Source organism: Cyphomyrmex costatus, unplaced genomic scaffold (assembly GCF_001594065.2).
Source record: "Cyphomyrmex costatus isolate MS0001 unplaced genomic scaffold, Ccosl1.0 scaffold241, whole genome shotgun sequence".
NCBI lineage: Eukaryota > Metazoa > Arthropoda > Insecta > Hymenoptera > Formicidae > Cyphomyrmex > Cyphomyrmex costatus.
In genome coordinates, this window is record NW_017276489.1 from 1,472,405 (window position 1) to 1,490,973 (window position 18,569).

The 18,569-nt window shown below is 36.3% G+C and overlaps 1 protein-coding gene across 1 annotated transcript in view; it reads left to right on the forward strand.

Annotated features, from left to right (window-relative positions):
* LOC108774310 (T-box transcription factor TBX20) overlaps window positions 1–18,569 on the forward strand; it is a 57,887-nt gene that overhangs the window by 16,952 nt on the left and 22,366 nt on the right. The window contains exons 3-4 of the mRNA XM_018540382.1: window positions 9,873–10,128; window positions 16,061–16,334. Of these exons, the coding sequence (XP_018395884.1) occupies window positions 9,873–10,128; window positions 16,061–16,334 (530 nt within the window). The remainder of the gene's footprint in view (window positions 1–9,872; window positions 10,129–16,060; window positions 16,335–18,569) is intronic.

An 18,569-nucleotide genomic window follows, 5' to 3' on the forward strand; every position in this document is an offset into this window, starting at 1 on the left:
CGCTCATATTATTAGTACGAAGGATCCATCATTGGCAGCGTTAAATTAAAATGCAATTCGAAGAAATGGTCGTAATATCACATAGCTGTGTAATATTCATGAAAAGAAAGATTTTGTTGAAATATTCAAAAATGAGTATGCTAAAATTGGTCCAAAAATTGGTCAACTAAATAGATTTCCATGAAACTTCCATCAAACATTCTACTGGCGGAATCATGGAACCATGTTGGTAAAAGATTTTTTAGAAAGATGACAGCAGAACAAAATAATTGTAAATGGAGCCTTTAAGGAATTTGAAAAATAACTAGTAAAAGGACCTAAAGTTCTCATAAATCACTCATTGTCAGATGACTGACAATGAGAGAACATTATAGAAAAATTAAAGAATCGATAAGTGAAATCGCTGAAAAGAAACTTCTGTAGTGGCGACATAGCTTTATGTCCCAAGTAGATGTATTGATTTTTCTACGGTCAAATTCTTTCAGCATGATTCTATGATTCATAGAACGTTTATTGAAAACCTATTTATAGTATTAAACAAAGTATTTGTTAAGATCCATAACGTGAATATATAAAAAATTAAAAATAAGGATCATAAACACTCAAGCTGGATCTTTAGTGCTTAAATAATTCAGTGTAAATTTATATACCATGTCCAATCCTATAAAGTGCACACTGAATTTAATTTTCAATCTTGAAGCGTAATTCTAACAGAACTAGAGTAGTAATATCATGAATTAACAAGCAATTTAATAATATTGATGTCATAAATATATCTTAGATTTTAATAATCTGATGTTGTATCTCAAAATTTGTAAATTTATTTAGTTGATCATTTTGGATCAATTTTGGTATATTTCTTTTTAGATAACCACAGATCTTAAAATAATTTTATATTTGAACACTCAACAAAAACTGGTTATTAGAATGTTAAAACTTTTTGCTGTATTATGTGCTTACCTATATTATTCTTAAAACTTCTACATATGTAATCACTTTGATGGTCCAACAAAATTATTTTCAGATCTATAACTAGTTAAATTTTAGATACAAAATCATTCTTTCCGCTTACTTAAGAAACGCGCGTTACCGTCAGTCACAAATGTTTCGATTTTCGGTGACGATCGTAATTCATTCGCGCACGCTGTGCTCGTAAACTTGTCTCCTCGAACAGACGCCGACTTCCGCTGGAAAGTATTTATGATATCACCATCATTGCTGCTGTTAAATTACATTGTTAACTCTCGGAACACCGAGTGATAAATATTTTCTCGAATAGTAGAACTTTGTCTTGGGAAATAAAATTTCTTTATTTTTTTTTAAGATACTCATTAATACCAATATTATTAAATTCTTTGTCAATTTAATTTGCAATATAACGTACTGCAATTTCAATTTAGAACTGTATTTCTCAAGATTGATAAATCATTGGTGTGCATGAACTGAAAATTGTAAAATTCACAAAAAATACTAAGTATTAGGCATCAAGATGGACCAGGTAAAGTCTGAACTTTTTTTGGTTACTTATATTATTCTCATATTGGTCGATTTTCCGTATTTATATTTATCTAAAAAGATTAAATTGTTTGAAAAGCGTTCCGTTTGTATCAGTTTCCTATTAGAAATTATTTAATTAACTTAAATATCTATTTAAATCTTAGTGTCTTCTGCATTATTTCTTAGATATTCGGGTACAAAATCAATTCGGCTAAGTCAAGTGTTCATGTTATGATGTCAAACGCAAAATGAAGACATCAGTTTGGCAATATTTAGCAATTCTAACGAGTCCGTTCGCGCTCATTCGGATCAAACGGGATGAGGACGATGTTCGTTCCCCTCGTAGTGCGAGACTCGTAGATCGTCGTTCGTGCTCACGACCCGTTTCAATCTGTCCCACGAGCGCTTTGATCCGCTTCGTCCGTGCTCGCATTCGCAACCGTAATTCATTCGGCGTGCCGTAAAGCTGCAAGATATGCCAAGAAACGAGACGCACGGCCGCTAGAAGGCAGATATTCGACCACCACGGTGGCTCGTCATCCGTTTCGTCAGTCGTTTAACACGGCCGTAGATCGTGTCGAATAAAAATACGCGAATGACGGACCACACATCTAGGGCTTGCAAGAGTCACTCGTGTACTTACATTTTCCCAATTATGAATGTCGCTCCGATAAACACGAGTTTCTGGTGATTTGAGTGGACCGGAAGATAAAATAATTGTGCACAATGAGTGATTATAAAGTATCGAATTATTTCAATGCAATCGTTTGATCTCTTTAAAGATGAGAGAACATGTTCCATAAGCTTCATTTTATCTTCCTTTTCGAAATAACGACTGATAGACCAAAAGTTAAGTAGAGCTTTTTCTGAATCGAATGCCAACAACTTTGCTTTTGGCTATTTCGACCGGTATATTTTTGACCTGACGATGTAATATAAGATTTTTATACATTTCACACTTTTAATGACAAAATGTCTATTACCTAAATCTTTATATAAACACAAATAATCTAATTAGTAATTCAAAACGAAAAAATAAGCACATTATCAAATTCAACATCTTATTGATCATTAAAGCATAGCTTAGCGCTCGCTGTCTACAATCATGACCTCATTCACTTGCAAGCTAAACTTACGTATGGATAGCCTTCTAGATTTAAATAAAAATAATTTTGAATTTTCCTTCATCTATTGCATATTAATGCAAAGCCAGAAATTATGATGGAAAGTGTCTGCTGTCAGTTTGATGCAAAGGGGATGGTTAGGCGACTTATGCGCCGTGTCGCTAATTGCATCCCTTTACATAACGTCAGTGCGCGACCGGTGAAAATCACTGGTTTCTGCCGGCTACTTATTTGTGCTGGTGACGTCTCGAAAAACCGGCGGGTTCTTCCTTCGGTACGTCCGCGATCGACGTGACGCAGCAGGTATCGCCTGATGCCGGGCTCTTATCGCGTCAAGACGTGCGACCCTCGCTGGCAACTTAATCACGGATATCCGAGGACGCCGATTCTCTCTTTCCCTTGTCGCTCTCGTCTGCCTCTCCGCAATTAAGCGAGGAAACACGCTCGATTTCAGGCCACGCGATGTTCTTGGGAAATAATGCGTCTCGCGATGCCACGTCGTCGTCAATAATTATTATTTCTAATCGACGAGTGCCGGGCTCACGCATGCACGCGACAAAATGAAAAAGTCTCATGATTCTCAATATATCCTTCAAATAAATTCTTTAATCTCAGTGCGTCAATGTTGAGAAGAAACGAAAATCGTTGTAATTACGAAGTGAAATCGAGAATTTATTGATATTAATAACAATTTATTGACGCATTAATTAAAATAACTAAATTGATCTTAAAACACATCACTCTTCCTGCGTTCAATCGTCAACCTAAAACTAAAGACATAGAGTATGGACTGCGTCATCCGTATCTAAATAGTGTCAAATGTGGTCAGTATAAAAATAAGAAAAAAGGAAGTGAAGACGGCCAAGTTTTCTTTCTAAGATATTGGTTGAATAGGCAAAAGTAGGAACTAGTCCTTTTGGCGTCTTATTTTTCTCTCACTTTTGTCCATTATTAATTTTACATATATACGAATGGCGCAGTTCATTCTCTGTGTCTTTGCCTAAAACACTGGGCGAGCCATGCAACTTTGAGAAGTCTTTAACTTTGGTCCCAATCAATATTTTTCAACAAGTTTTTTTTTAATACTATATATATATCTTAAATCTTTTTTAAAAATTTTTTAAATCTCTTTAAAAACTTTAAATCTTAAAGTTTTTTTAAATGGAAGTTCGAAGTCTCAGAAATGTGACTGAATAAACGCAGTATTTAAGGAAAAACCATTAAGTTAAAAAAAAATTGTAAAAATCTATATTTTTTCAATTTATATGAGTCTCCCAGATCAAGACTGATGTGTTTTAGAGTTAATATTATAAATAAAGAGTAATTAAAGACGTTTGATAAAGAGGAACAGAGACAGGAGTAGAGAATTAAATTGAAAAAAAAAAGAGAAAGAATGAACTACGTTAGCTCACACAATACTTAACACATACTCGAAAGGGTTAAACAATATGCTTTATGCAACTTTAAAGAATAATCTCTATAATGCGTGCGCGCGCAGAGAATCGTGCGAACATCTTCACGTTCTTCGCCACAGGTGTAACCATAATTCCGGCTACGCCCATCGAGTTGTATTAATGAAGCGATATTGATCAGCCGTTTCAGAATTTATGTACTCGATCTCGCGGTTGTTAAATAACTTCTTCGCGCGCGGAGTGTTAAACGCGCGCGTAGCTCGACTCGTGCAGGTGTACGCGGGGCTCCTTCTCGCCGGGTAATAATCGTCGATAAATCGGCGTATCGGTGCCGACGGTAATTAATTATTGCTTTGTGGTTATCGGCTCTCTTGCGGTGGAAACGACGAGTTGCGTGCGGATAATCCCCGCCGACGAAGATCTTTCTATATTGAAAGGTTCGCAGCCGCGAGAGCTTGGAGCGCAACGTAAATACAGAGCCCGGCGACCGCAAAGGACTCTCCGTGGCGTTTTACGGCTAAAAGCCGGCCGACGAATGAAGATTACTGTTATTGCAAGTGGTAATTCGTACCTAATATTCCGCGATGTGTAGCGAGGAGTTTACGATTGCGCAAACAAGTCGCCCGGTTTAGAAGATCAAACTGCTCTTAACCTTTTCTAAAGCAGTTCATTTGTCTAAATAGGCGAACATTCTTTGGAAATGTAAAATATCAGGCGCGCATCATTAAAATAATATCTGTTGATGTTGTAACTGTGTAAAAGTTATGAATATACATGGATAAGAGAGAGAGAGAGTTAATAAATATCCTTCATTTTTATCACTTTGGCAAAATTAAAATTACTTATTGACTAACATTTATCGAATGATACATAAATGCAAGTAATTTTCTTTACACTGGAAAAAATGATGTATTATATCAACAGCATTATTGTAACTGAAAATAATTTTGTTGATTCACTAATAGTATTATGAAAGAAATAATATTTTATTAAAACAACAGCTTGTTTCATTAATTCATTAAGCTACATTGACAAAATTATATTTAAAATTAAATAATGTTATTAACATCATTTCTTTTTTATTGTACGACTTATTTCTTTATTCACTCTTAGAATTTTTCTTCGGGTTTCGTTATCGAAATATTTATTTCTAGAATTATTTTAAGCATATTAAGCTCCGGAATTGCTTAATAAACATTTTTCAAAAAATTCTCAAAACTTTCCGAAGAAAAACTAAGAATTATTAAAGACATATAATAAAATACGTATTTTGAAATACGCTGTATACGCATGAAAAAGAATTAAAGTTCATCGTTCACGAATGACTTTTGCGGATCGTGCTTAAAAATTTGGAATTATACATTCACACGGGCACAAATTAGTGCCGTATCAGGTTAACAATCTGGGATCGGCATTAGACACTTTCCATATTACACGGTTTAATAAATATGTCCACACGTTTGTGAAGATATAAGTTCAATTCAGTATATGTATTTTATATAATTTATCACGCATATTATAAAGATGCACATAGAGAGGCAAGAAATATAAATGTGCAATACCACTCGTGAAGCGAATTGGCGATGTTGTAATCGAGAGATAATTTGCATAATTTATGCATCGTGTGCAATATTCGTCGTAATGCGAACTTTCGATACTCTGTAAAATATATAAAATATATTTCATTTAAGTTACAACAGAAAAAAGGCAGAAGAGTCGAGCGACGCGGATCGAAATACGTAAAATAAAATAGAGATTACAATCATCATGCATTATAATTTACACAAGAAGCGCTATGATAATTTATATAATATTAACTTTTACTAGGAAGACCGTTTTATGCATGCAAGAGTGTAAAATATACCTACTCGTTCAAGCACTTTAGAGTTTATATCTTTATGAAGTGAAATTTTGTTTCTTTTTCTCTCTTACTTTCTTGTGCGTACAAAGTAGTTGTAAGCCAGAGATCGAATGGCGTTTACCGCAAAATATGATGTAAATACGGAACGAAATAACAGAGGACGTGATAATAATTTACATATCGAACTGGATAATTCATGGCACGTATTACCGTCAATCAATTTTGCGGTCGATCAATAATATATCGCCGAACTTTCGAGAATCATTCCTCTGGTCTCGCCGCGGTTTAGGTGTTATTAAATGTAATATGACTAATGTCCTCGATTACGGCACAACGGTCATACACGGCAGGTAAGCAATGTAATGAGCGCGCGGTAGCGCCTGGAAAAAGGATAATTATCCACTTACGACGAAGCTTACTTTAGTTTAGCGTTATTAGCGTGATGCCGGCTAAGAGCGGCGGTACGTGAAATTATAACCTGTAGTAACTTAAGGTAAACCAAGAGACTTTATTTATCAACCGCGTTACTTCCTTGTTTGTGTGGTTTTTATTCTACATGAACTTTTACCCTGAAATGAGATTGAAAAATCATAACGTGAGTATTTCGATTAGGTTTAGCTTTATCGCACGCATAATACACATTCGTGTCTTAAATTTAAATAATATTGAACAAACTGTTGTGTGGCATTAATCGTGATATGAATATATATTGAGATGTTTATTCTGTCATATATTTATTACATATTATATTTAATTATATTTATATTTATAATAATATTTTATATACAAAAAGAATGCTTTTGTTGAAGTATCTAAAAATTTAATCACGTATACAGATCTCAAAATAATTATTGGCCTATCAAAATAATTACGTGGGAATTTCAGGCATAAAGAGTAATGCCGCAAAAAGTTTCGATATTTTAGTAGTCAGTAATCAATTTGAGTGTCCTACATAATTATTTTAATGGTCTAACAAAATTATTTTTAGTTCTGTATCTAACTATACTCTTCAATAAAACCATCTTTTTCATGTATTTTTATTATACACGATCGAAAAAATGATTTTGCTGAAAGATCTAAAATTTAACTGAGTATAGATCTGAAAGTAATTTTATTGGACCATCAAAATAAAATTTTGTTACAAGTTTAAACTGGAATATCAAAATTTTTTACAGCTCATCACTTTTTAGTTCCCAACATAATTATTTTGATAGTTTAATAAAATTATTTTTAGATTTGCAAAATTTAAATTTTTCAAAATTGTTCTTTCCATTATATACTTAAAAACTACAAAATTATATTTGGCAGCCAGTTACAATAATTTACATATCTATTTATATTTCGTGCGATGCCTCCACCCTGCTTTCGACCCGTAATCGTTTCGTATTATTTTAGCGACGTTCAAATTTTTTTCTTTCTTTACGTGCTTATATTTTCCGATAAGGAAAGAGAAACGTGCATAGTATATTATACTGTGAGGCTGTAAACGGTGATCAATTAGGAATTTTCGCAAAGAGAAAACCGGAAAAGCGGGGCTATAATACCGATACTGGATTTCGCCTTATGCCGAATGGACAATTAATTCCTCGCGCGCGCGGCATCAACGTGCAAAATTGATAGCCGGCACCTGACATACCAGCCAGGTCGGTACTTCGTAACTGCCCATTACGAAGTTTATTACGGTTTCCCCGAGTACAACGACGGCTCTTACCATGAAAACGCGAAGGCGCACGTGGTAAATACGTGTCCGCGAATTACGCGGAGAAGGGACCTGTTAAAATGGAAGATGCTGCTCTCGCATTCCCGTTAGATATAAATAACTCTGATCTCAGCTGCGCGCGCGGAGAAGGCCCTTATCGGAAAGCTACGAAAAAAATTGCCAATGAATTTATTAAAGAATCGTCCGAAGATATTTTCGCACGCGGCTTACGTTGCGCGAACTATATACGAATCAGGATGTTGAAAATTTATTTTGTTTCATCGTGTGCGAATGAAATCAATTTTACATATGTACATGTCAATTGTAATTGCCTTTTTTTCAAATTCAAGTTTTATTCTTTGACGATTATATGTTTATCTTAATCTAACAACGGTTGAAGGTCGTTAAAAGAAAATGAACCTTTTGCGTCGACGAGTCACATGCGTCGAGCGTTCAATCTTCGCGTCGTACAATCACATCCTGTAGAAATTCGCGTGTAAGTATCTTGAAAAAGAGAGCTTGACTTCCTGTCGCCCGTGCGTCGTGGCGCAACGATTAATCACCGTCGACGGCAATACGTCGCTTTATCAGCCGATTACTTTTCCCTTGCGTCATTAAAATCGGAAACAATCTGCGTAATATAATTGTAAAGCTGGCTTTTCTCGCGCGGAACGTTCGCAGCGTTATTTATAATCGATCGCGATGCCGAACCGTCGAAGGAATCTGCTTATCGCCAGACCGACACGATATATTATCATCGATAGCTGGATACCTATAACCACCGCCAAATGGATTACGCTTAGATTTACGTCGATGTGATTGAACGGCGTGGAACTATAATATGTGCACAACGCTACGTTGAATCGACGTGCACGTAAACATTTATAAACGCGAGAAATTAGCACGATTTACGCGAAATAAAACGCCTCAATGAGACGTGACGTCTTCGAGTTAATTTGCGGTATCAAGCAAGTGCGAGTCATTTTAATTAACGTGATTTTCGCAGAATTTTATGCCTCTCGTGCCATATATACTTTCAAGTGTTTTGACACAACTGCTTGATAAGATCTCATTTCCGCGCTGCACAATAAAAATTGTCCGATGATATCTTGAGATTTATTTAAGAGTGAAAACAAGAATTTAAACTGGATTAATTAAAGTAGATAAAACGTTTATATACAGTATATCACATCATTATTGAGATATCGCAGTTTTTATTTAAACTCTTTAATATAACTTTATATATTATGTATTCAATTCTCGCGACAGGAAATTCAAACAGGACGGGCATCGTTTCAATTCATTTCCATTTACCATTTTCAGCTTCAATTTTCGATTAAAATCTTAATCAAAGGCACTCCCTTTCTTCATTACTCCGTTAATAAAGTTGTCGAATAAGCGATAAATAATCGCGTGTCACGAAAGCGATTTTTCATTAACGTCCACACATATATGTAAATGCGAGAATTTTCTTGCGAGAAGGGGTCGAAAAGAACTTCGCAGGTTCGGAGTAGCAAGTAGGATGCGGCGCGGCATAAAAGCGTACAGAGATAGGTATTAATCGGTGCCTGTGGCTTGTACATGCGTAATTTAGAATCGAGTTATCGCAATATGTCGGCTCCTTCGAACAAAATTAATAACGATTTGCGGTAATGGGCGGCCCTCTCGTAAATTACGAATCGACGAACGGAGTCTCGTTTTTAATTTCGCTCGCCGCGCGAAGCGGCGAAAGTATCGCCGCGTCCGTCGCGTCACGTCGCGTCGGTGCGCAAGAAAAACATCGTCGCCGCGAAACGGGGAATGAACGGCGAAATATAACTGTAATTGAACGGCTCTTAAATATTCATCGAGCGCGGTTCATTCACGGTAACTCCGCGTTTGCCGCGTTTGCTATTTTAGTGACTTCTGAACGGGTAAAAACGAGCGTCATTGATACTGCAGTGATAAATGCCGGTCCTTAAGCTCGACTGCCTCCACTTGCAGCGAGGTTTTTATTACGCTTCAGCGATCCTCGATTTTTATATCGGATCGTACCGGAAGCGGTTTCCCTCTCGCGGTCGTTTCCGGTTGTGTACAGCGGCACGCTGATGGCGAATAAAAACCGCGCGGCTACACGAGGTGGATAATAATTCATAGTAATGACGCGGCGACGAGTACGTTCTGGAGAGGATAATTCGGTATTACATAGCATTACAGAGAGCTTATAGATATATACATTAAATTTTTTGTGTAGCGTATATTAATACTTATATCGAACATTGCGAAAACATGGATTGCAGAAAGGGAAGCCAGCGGTTCTGGGGTCGCTCGCGGTGCCCCGCCGGTCTCGGAGACGATCAATCCGGAGGACGAGCCGGAAACGGACGATACCGGAAGCACGAGTGGAAACGGCGTTTCGCCAGTGGTGAATCCTCTGCTCCAAGAACGATCGAATTGCGAGGAGCTGAGGCACGTGGTGTGTCACCTCGAAACCAAGGATCTCTGGGATAAATTCAATGAGCTCGGCACGGAGATGATCATCACAAAGACTGGCAGGTAAGGTCAAAGTACTTTAAGTTATCGATTTCCGCTGCCTGGAAGGATGATCGCTATCTGGATTGTAATGCTGATTTATTTGTCGGTATCAAAGATAACTGCCGTAGGCATTCCAGATGGACATCGATAAGTTTTAATCACGCAATTGTCGGATATCCAAGTTCAACGACATCGTGCAATTAGTAATTACTATAATTGAATCTTTTTTTTTTAAATTATATCTTGGTTAACTTTGAAATCTATTTTATTTTCAGTGTTTGATGAATATATATTATAATACATAATTCTTTACTGTGTAACATGATTCCGTAGTACATACATATCGCGCGCAATCTGCAGTTATCTCCACCAGCGCCAGAGTTGATATAAATGAACGACAAATGTAAATTACGTGTAACGAATACTTGGAAGCCTGAGATATGATTATTTTATTGTACATACATTGATGCTGAGATGGAAAGACTGTAGTATTGTGCGTATTTCACAACGATTAATCGATGGATCGCAGTCAGAAACAATTCTAGGCTCGTTTCTCGAGGGGAATATGTATAAAAAGAAGAGGGGAGGATAAACGCGATTCCCGAGGCAACCAGATGCTCCAGGGAAGTATTCCCTCGGGACGATGTACCGCTAATGCATCGCAGGCTAAATTTCTCTCCTGGACAACGCCGGAGCGATTGACTCTTTCTCATTACTCGCGGCCGCTCACCCCTTCGGCCCTCGTCCCGAAACCGCCGTCGGCCCCGGGGCGATGTCGCTGCAAACTCAATCACGTCCTGCCACGGGTCACGACGCGACACCCACGAAAATTCCCGAGGGGAACCCGGCGATAGAAACAGGCTAGGGTTAGGGCGAGAGGTGTCGTTACCCTGAGCAAGCTGTCACTCGCCTGACACGTTACATCGAAACATAAGCAAACGTCCTAATCGCATTGAAATTACGATCCTTTAATCGCGGGAATTAGGTGGGGGAAACGGGGAAAGAACGATATTATTCGGGGAACAATCAGCAGTCTAAAAGTTTGAGATTAATCCTTAATAATACGTGATGCAGACATTGTAACTTGTAACTTTTAATGAAATATAAATAATAATAATTTTATTGATGAGAGCATTTATATAAATTATAGCAGAAAAAGAATAAGAGACATAAAAGTTGCACAAACAATAGGCGAAGTATCAGCGATAATGTTATCTTGAAACTCAAATTTGAGTAAAAAGTACACAGTTGGAAAATTTGTACTAAATTTAACTTCTATTGCGTGTTCCAAATGATTTACCTAAATTTTTACGTTCATTTAACATGAATACGTTAGGAAGTAACGCAAATATTATATAAAAATTTAACATGAAAAATGCAGCACTGACACAATTTGTAAGCAAATTATGGAATCATTTTTTCAGTAAAATTTATATATTATAAATTAATTTATATATTAACTTAACATACATTTCAGCAAAATTAACATTTATATTAAATTAACACATTTTGTTCATTTGTTATAGAATTTATGTTTTAAAATACATTTTTTATTCATTCATTTATAAATTGTATTATTTTAACACTAAAAAATGTTAAATTATAATTTAACACAAAAAAATATCCAGATAACATAATCTCATTAAATTAACACTTGGATATATGAAAAATTTAATAAAAACATTTTAACAAGGATCTATTTTTACACAAATACAAAATATTTACCATATAATAAATATATATTTACCATATAATAATAAAACATGAAATAAGTTTAAAGAACTCAGAGATTTTATCAATGTTTTTTTTTGCGAAAGATAAAATTTTTTAAACTGTAAATTTTTTGTCGCATATAATAAAGTCTTTGTCTTATCGATTTTTATTTATAAAAAAAAATTTATTTGAGAAAGAGAAAATTGGCGAGAATATTAGTGAGATCGATGCAACTATCTTGCGGTAAGCCGATGTTATTTAACAAGTAGCTGGAGATCGTGAATAAAAAAGTTACAGACGTGGTATGGATCACGAACTCGGAAACGGTAGGAAAGAAAATAATAAAAACTTAAACATGAAACTTCTCAATTGGTTCAGGAATATAAAAACGCAGTAAGTGATCGGCTAGGTGAAATGTAAGTTTAACATACGTGTACACGTGCAACATTTCCGTTCGCTTGCCTCTTTGTGAGTAAACAAATTCAATTGCGAATAATAAGAAAATAACATAATGCAATACATCGTACAAATAAAAGGATAAGAACGGCACGCACAAATATACTCCAGTAATATAAAACTGTGAAAGAGTTAAGACTACCTGAGCGCAGGGGGTATAGACGGAAAGGCGACGGGCTCGGGAAGAGGGGAGGTAGGAGAAATAAAAAGCGGAGAACGAGCTGGTGGCAAGCTGGCGGGTTAAATTGCTATATTGACCGTCAGTCAATTAGTCGGGCCGGTGTAGAAACCGGGCGAGCTTATGCCAGTTTATAAGGGTCCTTGGGACGAGCGGTGGCGACCAGAGGCGTGAGGATTCGAGTGGGATCACACTGTGAGGGGAGAAGTCCAGGGAGGGATCTCTCGGGGGCTGCCTATTCGCGGAAGGCAGTCGAGAAGTTTTATGTTCGCGGTTTGTCTCGAGGCTTCGCGATATACCACCTTCTCAAACATATATCTTCGACTTAACGACGGAAATGCTAACATTGGACACGAAGTTAACTATCGACGTAGAATAGTCCTTTGTATCGATGTGACGTCCTACGGGGCGAATTCATCGTATAGAATAAGAAATGCATTTTTGACATAATTACGATAGGCATTATTTAAGAAGAAAAGTAGAACTATAAAATCCTATTTATTGATCGATTATCATGAAAGAATTTTACAGACTTTCCTTTATATGTACAGTACAAAATTAACTAGTTAAAAGAGTCCTTGATAAAATTTTTGTATTAAATTTTTAGCACATCCGAATGTTAATTTAATACAATGTGATTATGTTTCTGAATATATTATGAGTAAGTAAACAAATAATATAAAGTATCTAGTTTTACTTTACTTAAAACGTAAATTCTAAAATAAATGAATAAAAGATAAATATGCGTGTTAATTTAAGAGTGTTAACTTTTATGTTTGTGTTTATTCTAATTTTTATGTTAATTTAATATTATTCATTTAATATTAAATTAACATAAAAATTTTGATTTAACGCATTTTGAGAACGTAACATATGTGTTAAATTTAATACAAATTTTTCTAACTGTGCAGTTTATCGCCAAAATTCTTTTTTATGTATTTGTTAAATATTTTTTTCGTGGATAAAACAAAGTATTTAGTCTTCATAGGGAGGATTAAGATCGTCAGCCCCGGGCCACGATCTAACAAGAAGGGGTGCGAGGATGGTCGCACAGAAAAACACTGACGAGATCCTCAAGGACCCGGGAAACTTTCCGGAAGAGAAAGGAGGCGGAAAAGATGGGAGGGACGACGCGGCCGACGCGCGCCTAATTGCCCGCCACGACTGGCAACATCCCTTCTCTTTATTCGTCGTAGGTTTCCCCCCTTCTACGGGGATCGCCGTTCCTCCAGTCGGGTGCGCGCCTACTCGTGCGTCGGTAATTAGATCTGCGTCTTAGCGACATTGGTCGACGCTCCCTTCAGCCGTCAACTTACCGCCCTTTTATCGTCCCTTAGACTTTCCGCTAGGCAGCCCTGAAACTACCCCCGACTTCTTCTCTTTCTTCCTATTACGCTTCTTGTCTTTAGAGAATTTCAGAGCAGAGTTCAATTTTCTTGCTTACGCTCTGCTCATGGATTTTTTTAACTTGGTAGCTTTATGCAATTTCTGTTGCAAAATGCGAAACAGTAAAATATTGATCGTGCAAAACAGTAAATGTATATTAATAGAATATGTAAAGGATTATCTCTATATTTCTTATTTTTACGGATTTCTGTGTTTCCGACGTTCAGGCTGAGTTTTCAGACGCATCTTTAAGGCCACCATCCTCGTAGCGAGATGGGAATTTGGTGGATAATCCGATGGGAAAAAAGTCGCAGGCATTCTCAGAGTTTGTGCCCGCGGTCTCGAGAAAAATGGTCGCGCGAAAGGGGAAAGGGGAGGGTTGAAAATCAGGCACAAATGAGGAAGAAGGGGCAGGAGGGTGGAGTGGCGCGAGGGTAAGGACCCACCTTCTCCCTCGTTCAATTCATTAACAAAAGACGACTTGATAAATAAAAGCATTACTCACACTCGTGGCACTGGCGGGATGAATGCATACCGAGTCGACAAGGACCGAGGAGAAGACGTAGATAAGATCGGCGGGTGTCCCCGCGTTTTAGTGGTCGAGCAGCGGGGGGCCCGACACGGTATTAATGTTTGGCCTCCGAGGCAAAACATTCACGCCAGGTCCCCTGCCCCCGCGGTCCCCTTTCCACTAATCCTCAGTCCGGGGCCCATCTCCCTCTCGCCCCCTGTCGGCCCCCTTTCTTCGCTTATTCTCTTCTTGCCCCTTCGATCGTGAGCAGGTCAACCCTAAAATTATCGCGAATCATCCTGGAGCATTGATTGACAAAATGCGACACTTTCCTTTTATCAAAAATATATATATCTAAAGAGATTTCTAGTTCTGTCGTTAACAGGAGACGAAGAATTAATTAATCAAGTCTCAGTTAATTTTACCTAACAGTTATAAACGCTATTCTAGGAACTGTTTTATATAACGAAATTGTCAGAAGACAGTTTATGGATTCTGTATCGAATCGGGAATTAATTATTAACAATTTAAAGATTTGTGCACAGTTGGAAAATTTAGCAGTGTTAAGTTTAACATATCATATATTTCATGTGTGTGTCCCAAATAGTCTACCAAAATGTTCGTGTTGATTTAATAAGATGAATATGTTAGAGGGGAAATAACACATAAATATTATGTAAAAAATTAACATAAATAATGTAAACATGGCCAATTTCTGTACAAATTGCGAAAGTGTATTTTTTTCAGTAAAATTAACATTTATAACAAATTTAATATTTTTAATATGACTTTTAATAAGTTATGACCAGAAATAAAAAATAACATTTATGTCAGAAATTTAATAGGAAAAAATCATCGATAAAAAATTGATTTTTATTTACATATAAGATAGTAATCATTAAATTCTTAAAAATTTATTTTAAAAAATGCAATGATTTAAAGAAATCAATTTTTTATGCGTTCTGATTACTGCTTAACCGTTAACGACTAATTTTTTTGTTATCAATAACCGTTATAAATGGCAATAATTGGTTTTGGTTATTTGTAAACAATAATAATTTCTACCATCGATAATGATTATTTGCAACCAAAAACAATTTCCGTCATTTTATAATTGTTATTTGCAACTAAAAACAATTTTCGCTATCTATAACAGTTATCAGAGTAACAAAAAAATTTAGTTGTTTATAATTATTAAATAGTAACCAAAGTCATTTTAAGAAAAATATAATGATTATACTATAACTTTTTCTTATTTTGGTTATAACAGTTATGGTTTCTGATTATGACATTTATAATGTATAAAAAATTAATATATTTTGTTCATTTATCTTAAATTTTACGTTTGAAAATATGTTATTTATTTAATTATTCATAACTGTGTTATTTTAATATTAAATATTTTAATATTGAATATCAACTTAACACAAAATATTCAAATAACACAATCATATTATGTTAAATTAATAATCAAATATATTAAAAATTTAACCCGAAAATTTTTTAACAAGGACCTATTTTAACACAAATAGAAAATGTGTTTTTTTACTGCATAACTTTGATTTCTGTACTTGCGAAAATCAAATTGCTATTAATTCAAACAACAATTGCTAGTAGTTGGAAAATTTTTTTAAATTAAATGTTAGATATAATTTATGAATTCTATACAGATTACTTCGTTGACCGAAGATACGTTTTTGTTTGCTCAGACGGATGTTTCCAACGTGTCGTGTCTCATTCAACGGGTTGAAGGCAGACAGTCGATACTCGGTCCTGATGGACATTGTACCGGTCGACAATAAAAGGTATCGGTACGCATATCACAGGAGCTGCTGGTTGGTGGCCGGAAAGGCGGATCCGCCGGCGCCAGCACGACTCTACGTTCATCCGGATTCACCTTTCACGGGCGAGCAGCTCCGAAAGCAGGTCGTTTCCTTCGAGAAAGTCAAGCTCACTAACAACGATATGGACAGGCATGGGCACGTAAGTATCTTTAGAAAAATTTTACCATCCCCCGTCCTGTCTCATTAAGCTCAATCGCTGAACTGCGAGTTTGCGCAGATTGGCACAATAATTGAATTGCTATGATAATTTCTGTCAATTTTCGAAAGATATTGAATAAGTAAAGACTAAGGAAGAACGACGGAAAGCGTATTAGTTTCGTGTCGCTAATTGAATTAGATTTTCAAACTCAATGAAGCTGTGAATAAAAACTTAGCAATTCAGCGCTGATCATTTTGTACGAATTATCTTTGTACTTCCGGCGTTTCTACATCAGCTCGCTATAAAAAGCAAAATCCGACGAGGTGCAGATTCCAATTCGTGCTGCGACGGATGTGTTAAGTTTCTTATTGGATTAATTAATTAATAAGCCTCGTTCGACCGTCTATTTCTCGTACAGAGGCATCCGGTTAATTCCTCGTGACACTTGTCAGACCATTGCGAAAATCGACCTTTATTATTAAGTTCTCACAACTGCAAGATGAATAACTTGATTGCGCGTTTACGTAGTAACGTGCATTGATTTTCCGAATGTAAAATGCCGTGCCATCGTTCTGAATGATCCGCGAACCGGTGACAAGTAAAATGTAATAAAACTTACTTCTTCCTTACTTCTAGATTTAAATGTTAGGAAGTATTTATTAATATTAGAAATAATAGAAACAGATTGATTATATTCTTATGTGAAAAAAGAAAGGCACAATTATAATTATTTTATAACATTTTATTTATTATCTTTGTAATATTTTTTTCGAAATTATTTAAAAACGTGCTGATTTAAATACCTATAAATTCAATTTGTGAGACACGATATTTGACATATCGATATCTTGTAAAATTATGAAAAAGTTCTGGTAAATAATTATGATTATGATTAAATCTCATACTATAATTATTGTAAAAACAAAATTTTTCTTTAAAATTAACTTCTTTGTATAATTAAAAATTTTTTTTAATTTCTGTAGCTCGAGAAATAAGATTCTACAAGAATTAAATTAAAAAAAGAAATAGTATCTTTTTGCACATTTTGTTTAGCTAATTTTAATTGCCATGTAATGTGAGTACTCTATTGAACTGTCGACATTTTCTGACGGACAAGGAATTTTCCACGTTTTTTCTCGCGATGGGGACGGGCAAACGTAGCTGTCTCGAGACAACTCGCGCATTAAACTTTTACACGTTACTCGGAGCAGCTGCGGCTAAAAGTACGACATTGTCGGCGTCGAAGACAGCGAGTGCACGCCTACCGCGTCCTCCGGTTGTTGCATTAATAAATCGACCGGCATCGATTGTTAGGTTCAACAAAGTTCACCAAAGTGGAACGCAACACGGCGGCATTTCGCCTCGTCGCTTAAAGCTTTTACACCACATTTACCTTATCTCTCACGTTTTACATTGTTTCGAAATACATTTCTCTCTGGATATAATTTTCTTTTTCTGTAACTACACATATTAGTGTAACACGACTAGTTTTACATAAAAAAGTTTACAACTGCTAAAGTTCAACAGTGATGACATTGCCAAGCGCTTATGAGAATTTTGAAAGGCGTGAAGTTATACGAAAATGAAGTGATGACATACGGGTGATTTCTCAACGTATATAAAGATTGCATTCGCATTTAGAAAGAATATCATTGTGTCTATAAAGAGAAAAAGAGAGAGTGAGAGAAAATTAATTGAGTCAATTCCTCACGTTGCTTTGAAATCAAAAAGTCATCAAGGATGTCATCACCGCAAATTCAAGCAACCTCGCGACCCACCACACGTCTCGTTTACAAAAAGGATAAAAATGACGCCGATAAAACGTATTTCATCGTAGCGCGATTTAGTCGCTCCACGGGATAATTTGACAGTCCGTTGTCTCGTTTGTCATAAGACACGGGAATCTCAGCCGCGTCTTCGCCCACCTCGCTCTTCTTTCAATTCCCCCCACCCCCCCCTCCCCCCCTTTTCCTCCGTCTCATTGTCAGCCCGAGCTCCTCTTTCTCGCCGGCGCATCGGGGCCCTTAATTCATCGGATGACTGACGTAAATAGGAACTCTGATCGGGGCAGCGCTTCTTCACGGTACTCATTTTGTATTCAGGGTATTACACGCTGCCAGACGCGAGCAAAGTGATTCTTTTGAACGGTAACGGGGAGCGCGCCCGGCCTGAGATGCTCCTAATTCATACGCTTTTTCTTCCCGCACGGCCGATCCTCGCCGTTGTTATTAATGC